General features: G+C 46.1%; 1 protein-coding gene across 1 annotated transcript; it reads right to left on the reverse strand.

Moving 5' to 3' along the window:
* Positions 1-11,941: 11,941 nt before the first annotated feature.
* LOC146207695 (uncharacterized) lies at positions 11,942-13,376 on the reverse strand. Its single transcript, XM_084589770.1, has 2 exons — positions 13,290-13,376; positions 11,942-12,513 (listed from the first exon to the last, which is right to left on the reverse strand). Exons 1-2 carry the CDS (start codon positions 13,346-13,348, stop codon positions 12,009-12,011), a joined length of 564 nt encoding a protein of 187 aa, XP_084445896.1. The 5' UTR covers positions 13,349-13,376; the 3' UTR covers positions 11,942-12,008.
* Positions 13,377-13,622: the final 246 nt, after the last annotated feature.

Here is a 13,622-nt window from a genome sequence, read left to right on the forward strand (position 1 = left end):
CGGACGCAGAATCCACGGGTACGTCAAAGCCTTCCTGTCAGATAGAACTGCCACCATCGGCATGGGAGACCTTCGATCGAACAAAATTCAAGCGCCAAACAAAGGAACACCACAAGGATCAGTCATCTCACCTATCCTCTTCAATATAGCTATGATAGGTCTAGCACGAAAACTAGAGAAGATCGAAGGCATCAGGCACGCCATGTATGCAGACGACATAACAGTCTGGACGAACACCGGTTCCCTCGGGGAGAAGGAAGAAAAACTACAGGAAGCGGCCTCCTGTGTACAGAAATATCTCGGAGAAAGAGGACTCGCATGCTCGACTGAGAAATCGGAACTGCTTCGAGTGTGGAGAGGCAAACAAAACCGGACCGTCCCAACCAGTGAGAACCTGAAACTCAACATCTACCTGGAAGGAATGCCCATCCCTGAAAAGACAAAAATAAGAATATTAGGTATGTGGGTTCAATCGAACCAACGCAGTAGTCACACTTTTACCATGCTCAAAGCAACAACGCTACAAGTGACACGCATGATCACCCGCATCACCAACAGGCGGCATGGCATGCGCGAAGAGGACACACTAAAACTAGTTAGAAACCTGGTAGTGAGCCGAATTATGTACAGCCTGCCCTACCAGTGCCTCAACAAGAGTGAAATACAACAAGCTGATGCCCTGCTACGCAAAGCGTATAAGACGGCGCTCCGATTACCGCGCAACACGTCTACAGAAAAGCTCATGGCGCTTGGATTGCAAAACACATTCGAAGAACTACGCGAGGCGCAGCTTGAGTCGCAAAAACTCAGGCTGCTGCAGACAACGACTGGAAGAGCGCTCTTACAGAGACTCGGATACTGTGAGCAGATGCGAGAAATAGCGAGGACGGTAACGATCCCCGACGAACTTCGCAAGTCCCTCAAGGTAGCTCCAATCCCGAGAAACATGGACCCTAACCTCCACCAAGGTAGAAGAGAAGCAAGGGCCAATTTTATTCAAAAAACATACGCTCCTGAATACACGACTGTGTATGCAGACGCGTCCTCGAGAGGAGGACAGAACAAAATTGCAGTGGCCACGGTGGTCAATTCGTCTCTACGCGAAGTGACCAGCGCCTCTATCCGACACTGCACAGCAGCAGAGGCCGAGGAAGTAGCCATTTCTCTAGCGGTGGCGGAGGGCTATAGAGCTGGGCGGTCGCTAACGATACTCACAGATTCTCAAACAGCCTGTCGAAATTTCATGAATGGTAGGATTGGTCGTCACGCGCTTCGTATACTCCTCGAAGCGAGCGACAGATTTAAAAACCACGAAGAAAACAAGACCAGACACAAAATTATATGGGTACCGGGGCACATGGGGGTGGCAGGGAACCAAGAGGCTGACAGGATAGCTCGAGCATACACTACTTTCCGAGCATCCGACGTGTCCGCGGAACTTTTGCCAGCACCCAAGGCATACTCGGCCATACTAGAAAACTATAGAGGAAGAAGAATGCGATATCCCCCACCGCACAGTTCTCTCACCAGAGAGGAAGCTGTCATATGGAGACAATTACAGACGGGTTCATACAGAAACCTACACATACTAAACAAAATGCACCCTACCATATACGCTGACAGATGTCCGTGGTGCTATGAAAAACCAACACTATATCACATCACATGGGCATGTCAAAACATAGATGTGGTCCCCAAAATTCGAAACCCGAGTGCGGAGCAATGGGAGACTCTGCTGTCCAGCGACCGCTGCGAAGACCAGCAAGGTCTGGTACAGCGAGCCCAACGGGCGGCAGCAGCCAGCGGAGCCCTGGACTGAGGGCAACCGACCATTGTAAAAGAGTGGACGAAGTCGACGGAGAAGACTCTTGTGGATACAACAAGCAGACATCTCTGAAGACGTCCAAAAACCGCCAAATAATATAGGACTAAATAAAGTTTTTCCTCCTCCTCCTCCTCCCAAAGACGCGGGATCGAATCCCGGCCTCGGCGGCCGCTTTTCGATGGAGGCGAGAAGCAAGGCGCCCGTGTGCTGTGCGATGTCAGTGCACGTTAAAGAACCCCAGGTGGTCGAAATTTCCGGAGTCCTCCACTACGGCGTCTCTCATAGCCTGAGTCGCTTTGAGACGTTAAACCCCACAAACCAAACCAAACCAAATCCATGATATTACATACAGTGAGACTAAACTAAATGCTATCATCGCAGATTTTCTAAAGGAACGCATACTGCCTTGATTCAAAGAGAGAATCTTTTTGTGAAGATGGCTGATCTCCCGCTCCATGTGTTGAAGACGACATGCGATATTGATACAGGAAGGACAATCAGGCGCCGAACATAATGCAGGGTGTTGCATGCTGGGCATCCTTCTTGGAGGGCGGCGTATGCGGGTTTTAAAATGAAGCGGAAAGCCGAGCCTTTTGCCCCAATGCATTCGGTCGCATGCGCAAGCGCTTTTCATATTGAGTTCCCTTTGCCACAGGAAGACTCTAGCTCGAGCATCGGTTCTGGAAACAAACAAGAAGCCTCCGCTAGCTGTTTATGCGGTCTGAAGTTTATCATTTATGCGGGCTCCAAAAATGCGACCCTTGCGTCGCTTTTTCGATTTCGCAATGTCGGCGGAAGCGCAGCTCAATCTTGAATTCGCGGCTGCTGCGCTACTCTTTATTCCATTTCATCTCTGCTTTCTGTGATTTTCTTTTTTTTTTTTTTCAGATGGGAATTGGTCGAAAAGTGTTTTGAGCGACTCAAATCAACTAGAATATTATAAAAATCGTCCTTATTGTTTCATTCAGAGCGAAAACATAGGATCCACTTTATTCAACTGTATGTTCTTCCTTTGTGACGAAAGTGAAAAGAGCTGCAGAGGCGGCAGCTTTCATTTTTCTTGAAAAGCTCGCCGATTTTCCACTCGTTATACCTGACGGAGTGCCAGACAAAACAACCGGCACAAATCACAAAGCGGTCGACGAACGTGGGTCTACACAGCTGTGGAGAGGGCACTGCTGATAATCCGCGTCACGCATTCTGGGCAGAGGGCATGAAAGAAAACATTGAAAAACGATTGATTTTTTAATGCAACAAGGGAACACCTTTAACCTGTTGTTTCTCGGCCAGTGCGTGTAGAAAAAGTACATATGTGAGATGAGCCAGCCTGGCATGCAAAATAAGGAATTTTGCGGGAAATATTATGTGATACTGGGAGCAAAGAAAGTTAAGATTAGGAAAAGTGACAGTCAATGAAACCAACGATATATACTCTCGTTCGATAATGTGCCTGAGTACCCTGGTTCGAACCCGACCTCGGCGACTGCGCTTCGATGGAGGCGAAACGAAGAGGCGTCCGTGTGCTGTGCAATGTCAGCGCACGTTAAAGATCCCCAGGTGGTCGAAATTACTCCGCAGCCCTCCACTACGGCTCCTCTTTCTCTTTTTCCTCTTTCACTCCCACTTTCCTCTCTTCCCCTACGGCGCGGTTGAGGCGTCCACAGAAAACAAGTGAGACAGTTGCCGCGCCTTTCCCTTCCTCTAAATCAATCAATCGTTCGATAATGTTTCACGTCGCAGTCTGTGCAGTGCGTTGTGGCCTAGGTCTGCCGCTAGGGACGATGATGGCGCTGGTGAACGCTCTCAAGACTAGGCTACACGCAACATAAACGGCCCCGAAAGTAGTAGACTGGGCACCCGCCTCCAAATGCTCAGCTGTTAATGCCCCGCGTAGAATATGCAGAGGTCGTGGGTTTCTACCCTGCCTGCGGCATTTGGTTGTTCTTTTTTTAACTTTCTAGTAAATTATATTTAAGCCATAACGTTAATCGTGAGCAAATTTTCCGTTGAGCAATGATAGAAATAAATAGAAAAAGTATAGAACCGTTCTCCCTGCTTTTACTGGTTCTGTTGCCGGGGTGGTGCAGTAGTAAGACGCCCGACTACTGTCCGGAGTTCCCGGGTTCGAACCCGACCACGGCGGCTGCGTTTCGATGGAGGCGAAGCGAAGTGGCGTCCATGTGCTGTGCGATGTCAGTGCACGTTAAAAATCCCCAGGTGGTCGAAATTACTCCGTAGCCCTCCACTACGGCTCCCCTTTCTCTATTTCCACTTTCACTCCCATCTTCATCCCTTCCTTTATGGCGCGGTTCAGGTGTCCACAGATACAAGTGTGACAGATACTGCGCCTTTCCCTTCCTGTGAACCAATTATTATTATTATTATTATTATTATTATTATTATTATTATTATTATTATTATTATTATTATTATTATTATTATTATTATTATTATTATTATTATTATTATTATTATTGTTGTTGTTGACGGTTGGCTTCTTAAATCTCCTTAAAACGACTCCCTCGTTGCCCTATCCTTGACTGATCAACACCAAAATCAAGCTATTCTTGAGACATAATAATACTGAGCATTGAAGATCCTTTTTTCAGCTCCTGTTCGTTCAACCTAAGCTGTTACGAAAGTGGGCTTTGTATAACTTTCTATTCTTTCGTTCCATAATTTCTGTGTTGTATTCAATTACGGGAAAAGAGCATTGCGTGCCAATTCGGCATACAAAAAGCAAATAAGGCAGGCCTTTAATATGGCGAATTTTAGTGTAAACTAAACTCAGAATCTTGAAAAATATATGCGTTGATAGTAAAACTGTCACACTTATTAATACAACCTAAAACTTATAACCGTAACCTTCTTAGTCCAACAGTGGGAGGAAATGAATGAACACTTATTTGACAAAGCATGAAAAATCAGCTAGTAATTTAGAGAGTTCCCTATAAAACATGAGCAGTCATCCACTGGAATTACGTTATGTTATGCTTTCAGGAATAACGGAAAAACTTCCCCGACGATTAAAGCCGAATTATGCACTATATAAGGAGCATAAAAACAAAATTAGATACCATGTAGGGAACATAATGGCTTTATAAGGAGCATTTGATGACGCAACGTACAGCAAATGGGCTTGGAAAAAAAAACGGTTTATTGGCTTCATTTCATTGGCTAGCATTGTAAAAACTGCAAGTGTCCCTGTCCACGTCCATCCCCATATCTATTGTTTCATACACTGCATGGTCTTCGACATTTTGTTCTTTTCTTTCATTGCGTTTTTAACACGGCGATTGATGAGGTGATTCTTCTCTGCTTAGGTAGATCTTTCGAAAGAAGGCAAACTAACTGCGTGATTAATAGGCCGGCCTATCTCAGGGATCCCAACCTTCCTGATGGATTGAGGCATAGGCTGGTCGTTTAGTAACGTTCATTTGGTGCGCATTGTAATCTAGCCGATTCTGAATGCATATATACGTGCATGGCCACCTGCAGAAGAGGCTGTTTTCTACACTAATGGCCTCGACCCCAGCTACTCAGAATTGGTATGTGGTACGCCACAGGGAGGTGACTGAGCTCGCTCGTTCGTGTTTCCGTATTGATTCATCGCATGGATCATACACGCACATAGCTGAGGCGTTTTTTGGGGGGGTTTCTTTCTTTCTTAGACACTAGGAAATAGATTCATTTAACATTTCAATATCGGTTTCTGTTGAATCAAAGTCGTAACAAGTACGCAGGGGTATACTTTCGCAGCCATTTTTTGCATAAGCGTCCATCAATTATACGTCTCAATCAAGAGTCTTCCCGCTCTCGATCCAGACGCTAATGACCGAATATGAGCATTACCAATGACGGATGCTAAAGGCTCCATTGAGAGTGTTGTAATGCTGCGGAAGAAGCACTCGACGTGCTCGACTCGCATGTCAGTCGTCATGTGCCAGATTGGGTTGAAGTTACAAATGGCGCTGGTGGGTCGCTTAAGGTTTGTTCACCAGAGCAATACCAAGACAACCAAAATGCTTACAGTATGTCACTAATACCTCAAAGCGTGGTTACTGCCGTAGCTGCTTCTCACTCCTGAGGTTCGCGGATAACTCTTCAGAAGTGTTAACTTTGCCTATATGTACTTCGTCGCCAGAAGTTAACATTTTTTAGTTGCTCTAGTGTGTACACCTTCGTCTGCAGTTCGTAGTTAGGCGAAACTGTTTCAAACAGCCTCCCTAGAACACTCAAAGTGGAAAAAATTCGCGCAAATTCCAAGAAGCAAAGGAACAAACGCACGTGATCCCATACCAGTATAAGCTTTCGCACAATTTAACAGAAAGTTACAAACTGTTACAAACCGCTACAATCTGGCCGTGCTGTTTTCTGCGCCGTGCAAGCTGTCCAGCGTGGGCAGAATCTTGTCAAAGAAAAAAACGCCAAGAATGCACAAAGAAACACTGTGTGCAAACTATCAACTGTGCAACAGGTGCGGTGAGCAAGATTCCTTTGCTACGTGACAGCTCCTATATTGAAAAGGCAGGTTGATGTGTATACGAGGGAAAGAGGGAGCACAGACTGTATGTCAACGCAATAATGTTAGTGGCCATCTTGAAGACCACTGCAGGAAATGCACGAAATGCCGATGCTATCCCCCTTGTCCTTCTTGCGATCCAGAGTGAGATTTTCAGTGAGAACCTTTGTTCCACGTGCCAGGGGTAAGAGCACGTGCAAAAGCAAGCTAGAGGGAGGTGATCGAAGCATGTCTTAATACTTGGGGTGGATGGTGCGTTAATATTCTATCAGTTTCCTTATCAAAAAAAGAAATTGGCTTTTTGGATGACAGCACCAAGTGGTTTCTTTTACAGGTTTTGATGACGAATAATTTTATACTGACACAGTGGTAACGCATTTAAGTGACTAGGCTGTTGCCTGATGGCGTTATATATCGTTTTTTTTTTTTTCTTGATGATTTGGTTGGTTAGTGGTTTTAATTTATCTTGCTCTGCTTTTGCTACGTCACTGTGACTCTGGATTTGCTGTGATGTAGATTTTATTTGATTTCATTTTCTGCCTGCACATCGGCTGTTTTTTCTGCTTTTATAGGCACGCCATAGAGTTGATCGTTTCTATCTCGCCTTCACTGATAATGGCAAATGGTGTTTTGCCGGTTTCAGATGGGATTTCTTGGTTGTAATTGATGCTGAGCACTTATTGGCAACTGGACACGTAGTAGTTTTGTTTGTATATACCAGCCTGCACTTCAATAAAATTTCAGTTGGCAGTTTTGAACGTCTCTGCTGAGCCTGGCAGCGAAGTTAATGGTGGATCCCGAAGCAAAAACCCGTTTCCGTTGGTCGCAGGAAAGAAGCTGACTTTGTCACCCTTGCTGTTGGGCTAGTTGGTTCAAATCCATATTCCGCGCTCTGTTCTCAAATATGAATTTTTCACCCTTATTTATATGAATATCATAATGACATCTTTATTTCTCAACCATATTTTTGTAGTCGTAAACATGAAATGGTTCTTTTAAAATGGCTGGGTAAATAAGACTGAAAGAGCTAGCTCTCTCAATAATTTGGTAAAAGCTTGCTGTTTTAGCAAGCTGTCTACAAAGCGGGAAGTGAAATTATTTACCATAAGGGGTAGTGAATGCAACTTCGCGAAGCCATCTGCTGTCAAGGCCTCTCTGTCAGTGTACACCGGCGCGCAATAAAGAACAAGAAAAACGAGCAGTGATAGAAAAAAAAGTAAAAAACAAAAGCAAGAGCTAGAGGAGAGGTAGCTTCCAAGGCATATCGGTCAGCATCTTCTGGTTTCAATAATTCCACCATTTTTTATGACAAAGCTTTAGAGAAAGTAGGACGGAGTCGGCTGGCGACTACAGAAAATGACCTTTGATGCTTCGCGGATAGGGCAAAACGACAAAAGATCAGAAAAGAAGCTACATTGGAGCCAAAAAGAAAACTGCAGCTGCGCCAAATGATGACAAACTTTAATGGAGACTGGAGAAAAAAGTGCCGAAGCGAAGCCTACTAGTCTCAGTGTGAGATGAGAGGTCAGCATAATGGCTAGAGTGATGCTTTGTCAATTCAAGCCGAAATCGCCAGTCGTCGCGCTGTTACCCCTCGATAACTTTTTCTCCAACTGCCCAGAAACTACATATTGTTTTACCTTACGGCGCGGTTCAGGTGTCCACTAAGCAAGAACGACAGATACTGCGCCTTTCCCTTCCTATGAACCAATTATGTAATATGTTTTCTCTTGTAATGTGCTCTTCAGTTCAGGGTCATATTTGTTGACTTCACTATAATTTTCTTTTGAACCATTCTTAACATCGTCACTTGCATCCTTGGCTTCTTGAGTATTGTCCCTCTATTGTCCCTAAGATTAGCGTATAGAAGAAATTTACAGAAGTGTTTTTAGGACCGCTGTCTGTGCTCGTGAGAGATTTACGTGTCATTTAGCAAAATTCATAGCGCACGCATCGCCTCAAGTTGCCGCGTCGCGTCGCTTTGCTATTCGCGTGGGTCATGTTCCAAGCAGCCACTGTGCGGTTGTCTCTTTGATGCGTTCTATATTTAGCATACTTAAACTTGTTTCTTGCAGGCCTCCATATTTTGCACAATACATTTGCTGCTACGCCATTTCATTCCACGTGTCGCTTTATCCATTCAAAGTTTTATGTGTACATGAGAGGGCCGAAGTTTGAGAACATCGCCCCCACCAAGAACACATTCACACGCACCGACCGCGTTTTTGCAATGTAATGATATTTTTCGTAAAAAAATTACGGCTCCGTACTTTCTAGGCGCGATTGCGCGTGACCTAGATGTGGGCGTGTTCGCAGAAAAGAAAGCCATGATACCAATAAGGCTCTGTCGGAGAGGAGAACGAAATAAAAACTAAAAGAGAAAGAACGAAAGTAGCAGAGCGGCTCAAAGCAAGTGCGTACGACGCCTGAACAGGCCGGTGCGGTAAGGAGCAGTGGCAGGCGATGCGCGAAGGATATATGAGAGGCCACACGTTGCATCGTAAAACGACCGCTGCCTCTTCCGCTGGTAGAAAACTATCGTCATGCAGGGCGCGCGAGGACCGGAGATTTGCCGAGACTTTGGACCTGTAGGCTTGGCGTGTGGGTGTGAGGCCGTGTGCGTAACACAGCATGCACAATCTTGCAGCTGAGCGCCTCGTTTCCTCTGTTTCCTTTGCTAGAATTCTATATTCGCCACAGCACACGTGGCACCTTGTGTGCTCCTCCATGTCCGTGCTCCTGGTAGTTGGGAACATGTGCGCCTGCGCGCGTATTATGCAGTAAACATCCCAATACTGCCTTCCCAAGAAAACGTAACAGAGGATAACGTGCTCGAGCTTGCAAGCTTCCAAACAGCCTGCTTCTTAGTTCGGCATGCAGGCATGTGTTCGTGGTACCACCTACACTTGCTAATGTAAACAAGAATGGCGTGTCAGTTATTACAGCAAGCTCTGAAACAAAAGTGTGAGTCCCACCTTCAAATAAAATTACAAATATTCTTGAATAAAGATGACCCGGAATAGATTGCGGCAGCGTAAAGCAAGCAAGGGCTTTATTAGCAGTGTATAACTTCAAGCTTTCTTTGATCGTATGTAAATGTGTCTGCATTTATTTATCTTTGGATTGGTAATGATATACATTGGAAGCTACAGATGTAATGAAGCTCCACATGGGTTTCTAAGAAACAGCCCTTAAGATAGATTCTTTGATTAATTTTTTTTTTTTAATGTCTTAGAATGACTGGGCTCCCGGTATCATGAACGCGATAAAAATGCTGCGTTAAATGCAATGTTTTCTATGTCTTCTCCTCACCCTACGTGTTTTCATCTGAATATTGACACCGGACAGATGCAAAGCACTTTCCTCTTGAGGGATGTCGGCATGTCACTGCTTCCAATTTAAAGGTGGCACTTTAACTGATGCTTGTTCTCTTGTTTCTATTCCTTTGTATTCTATGATACAAATCTACGGTCATAGAAAAATAACTATTCGTTCATCAGATTAGGCTATCTAGCATGCCCCTCAATTTGTCACATCGATCACCTCGAATACCACATTTAGAAGTAAACATGAGATTGAAGACGTGCTCTTTAATAATTTTCTGACGAATTTCCCTAAAGGTGCACCTCAGAATTGATATCATGCATAAATCATAAGAAAATTAGTAATAGTATGTGACTATTAAGGCGCATTAATCTCTGGTTACTGTTTACTGATACAAATATAACCCATTTTCGCTTCCTGCGCTCTTTAACTTTATTTCTTTACGGCCACCAAACGATGCCCACAACTCGTTAAGCCAAGAAAGCATTGAAATTCGAAAGTAGCCGACAAAAAGGATTAACTAACGGCACTAAGGCAACGGTCAAGATAAAGTTTGCGCGAGCCCGCGGGCGGCAGCAGCTTCGCCCCGACGCTTCGGTTTCCTATGCTTCCTACGATCTCGCTTTAGCGCGGCCTTCCTAGCACGACCTTCGCAGAGGCAGCAATTTTGAAAGTTTCCGGCCCGCCCTCTATGCATTGTCGATGAAAATACTGGCTGTCGCAGGGCCTATGTCACCCACGAAACTTCGGTCTTGCTCAGAGACGAAGAGAGCTTGGTCTTTTTATTGGAGATGTCGAGCCTCCCATGGCTTAATGGCGTCCTCTGCATCACCCACTGCACTACTGCATGGCAGCTGATGTACCATCAAGGGAGGCTGGCTTTTAAGTTCGCCGTTTTGTTGAAAACATCTCGGTTGAGCTCGCTCTTGTGGAGCTCTTCCTTTTCGTGTTGAAGTCACTCGCCCGGGTGGTGAAGGCCGTAGGATGCAACGCTATGAGTGAAGTAGAGAGGCCCGGGGACAATAAATGTCTCGTGACACGTGTTCCAGCGATAACATCCCTCCTAAGCTGCGGTAGCGCTGATAGCAATGAGCGAGAAAGACAAAGGTAAAATTCGCTACGGTCGGGTTTTATGTTTCTCACTTCTTTCTACGTCTCTATTCGTGATTACGCCCCCTCTCCATTTCTTTCGCCTACTTCTTCGCTTCATCCTCTTATCGCCAACCATCTGCGTCCTCTTACCTCTAAGACGGACTTCAGCCAGGTCACGGCTCAAGATGCTCTGTGCATAACAGCTAATAAGGTAGAAAATTGGAGATCTATGCTCAGTGGCTTAGCACGTTAATCACCGTTGCCCATACCTAGACCGCAAACCCAGGAGGCTGCTTTGTTATCTGTGCCTTTCAATATTCCCAGAAAGCAAATGTCTGATTTACCTTGTTTTTTTAACCGGCGCGTCTCAAATTTCAGCGCGTGCTCTTCTCAAAATAGATAAATTACCGACCTAGGCAGATAAGGATGGCGCTTACAAATGCGAAGCGGCGATCACTGCAAGGTCACGTGGCACTTCCGCCAAACCGGCGGCAATTACAGGCTCGGTCGGCGCATTACAAGCGCACGGTGCAACGAATTGCTACCCTAGTCCGAACCTCAAATGACCGTATAAGAAACGTGTCGCAGCTTCTGCGCTTCTTCATACATGCCACTTCCCTGCTCTCTGGTCACGCCCAACTGGGAAGTCACTTGTCAATCCCGGCCTGAAAGACGTTACCTGTGAAATGCCTGAATATGCGTTCAGCCATGTGTCTGCACCAACCACTCAGCACATCGATGAGTTGGTCAGCACAGCAGGAAAGACGATACTTCACCGCAGCTTTGCCCTTTCGTCCAAGCGACTGCTACAGCAACACATATGCCCTTTCGCCTTGTCTCTGGAGAATTTTGAAATTCGGAAGAATAGCCGCAAGCGAATACTGTATCGTTCGTTGTGTCGTCCAAGTAACCGCCGAGACCAGTTCCGAGCAAACGAAAGCCGCCTCAGCGTTTATTAGCGCTCGTTTTATACAGGCTCCGGGAAAGGGCACACAAGTGGCGAGCATGCGCCGATGATGCTGCACGCAGGCTCGCATCGCTTATCTACACGATACACACACAAGTGGCGAGCATGCGCCGATGATGCTGCAGGCAGGCTCGCGTCGCTTATCTACACGATACATCTTCCTTTGCTTGCACAGAAAAAGAACAATCTAAACCCCTTTGAAATTGTGACAGAAGACAATCACAGTCACAGTCCAGTTCACACTCACAACAAAACAGTTCTGGAGGTTCGAAGTTTCCTCACGGAACCTGCATAAAGTTGTCACCATATCCCAACCGCTGTGGCTGCCTTCTCTCGCGCTGGGATCTTCTTGGTGCTGGTGTCGGTGGGGAGGGTGCAGTGATGGGCTCGTTGTCATCGTTTGGTTGGACCTGGCAGGAGGGTCCGTTCTCTTGGCTGTCATCTGGCATGTCGTCATCGCTGTGCAACATGCTGAAAGGCTCAGCCGTCGCCATGAGGTGCTGTCGGTTGCGTCGCAATACTCTACCGTCATCGGTGGAAACCTGGTAGGACCTTGGTTGAGCCTGTGCATTAAGAACCTTGGCTTTCGGGGACCAACAGTCTCCGCGTACTCTGACAACCTGTCCTTTCTGTAGTGGTGGAAGACTACGTCTTGGGGGTCGGCATTGTTTATGTTTCCTTACAGATTTGCTTGGAGCTTCGCTGAAGTCGGGGAGAGGTGTCCGAAGTCGTCTACCCTGAAGTAACTCTCCAGGCGACTGACCGTCTTCTAGCGGACTGCTCCTGTAAGTGAGCAATCCAAGCCAAAAGTCATCATTCACCTCAGATGTCTTCTTCAAAATTCTCTTTACAATTTGGACGCCTTTTTCTGCGAGACCGTTTGAGCGGGGAAACCGCGGGCTGGAAGTTATGTGTTTGAAATCGTACTTCTTCGCAAACAATGCAAACTCGTGACTCGCAAACTGCGGACCATTGTCCGTGCAGACTTCAATAGGCAATCCATACCGCGCGAACACTGCGCTGAGTTTATTCACAACTGTGGCCGTCGTTGTGTTGCATAGCAGTTCTACCTCTGGAAAGTTGGATAGCGCATCAAAAACGCAAAGGTACGATTTTCCAGCCCACTGAAAAATATCGACACCCACTCGGTACCAGGCATGTTCAGGCACTGGGCGGTCCAAAATTGGTTTACTTTGTTGTCGGTAGGCGTACTTCTAACACACTGCGCATCTCTTGATGAGGGCTTCAATGTCCGCATTAATACCAGGCAAAAACATCAACTTATGCGCTCGTGATTTGCATTTATTTATCCCCAAGTGGCCTTCATGAATTCTTCGAAGTAGCTCAGGGCGCATGGTTGACGGTATAATAGCCTTGCATCCCTTAAGCAACACGCCACTCACGACGACTAGTTCGCTTTCAAAGGGCTTCAGTGTTCCCTGGACTGGACGATTGTTTGCCAAACAATGAATGACTTGACTCAAGTAATCGTCCTTGCTAGTTTCTTCTGCCAAACGCTTCAACGTTGCCTCGCTGACGAGTGATGAAAGAACACTTACAGCATGAACTTCCACGTCGTCGTCGGTGCTTTCTTTCTCTGGGTCTTCAACGGATGCATGAGACAGCATGTCTGCGACCACCAAGCATTTCCCTGGAACAAATTGGAGCTTGTAGTGGTATCTAAGCAAACGAAGAAAAAATCGCTGCAGTCTGGGCGGCATTTCTTCAATCGGCTTTTCAGATATTGCTATTAAGGGACGGTGATCTGTCTCGAGGATAACGTTGCGTCCGTACACAAAATGATGAAACTTTTCGCACCCGAAGACGACAGCCATAGCCTCTTTTTCTATCTGAGAGTATCTCCGCTCCGATTCGGTTAGGACCCGTGATGC

Source organism: Amblyomma maculatum, chromosome 1, assembly GCF_055883805.1.
Source record: "Amblyomma maculatum isolate TAMU_Amacu chromosome 1, ASM5588380v1, whole genome shotgun sequence".
Lineage (NCBI taxonomy): Eukaryota > Metazoa > Arthropoda > Arachnida > Ixodida > Ixodidae > Amblyomma > Amblyomma maculatum.

Bases quoted from the DNA above. Each gene is read 5' to 3' on its own strand.
- LOC146207695 (XM_084589770.1), bottom strand. From the start codon at position 13,348: ATGCATCCGTTGAAGACCCAGAGAAAGAAAGCACCGACGACGACGTGG. The intron at 12,514-13,289 runs GTAAGTGTTCTT...GCTCACTTACAG, and splicing joins ACGACGTGGAAGTTCATGCT to GAGCAGTCCGCTAGAAGACG.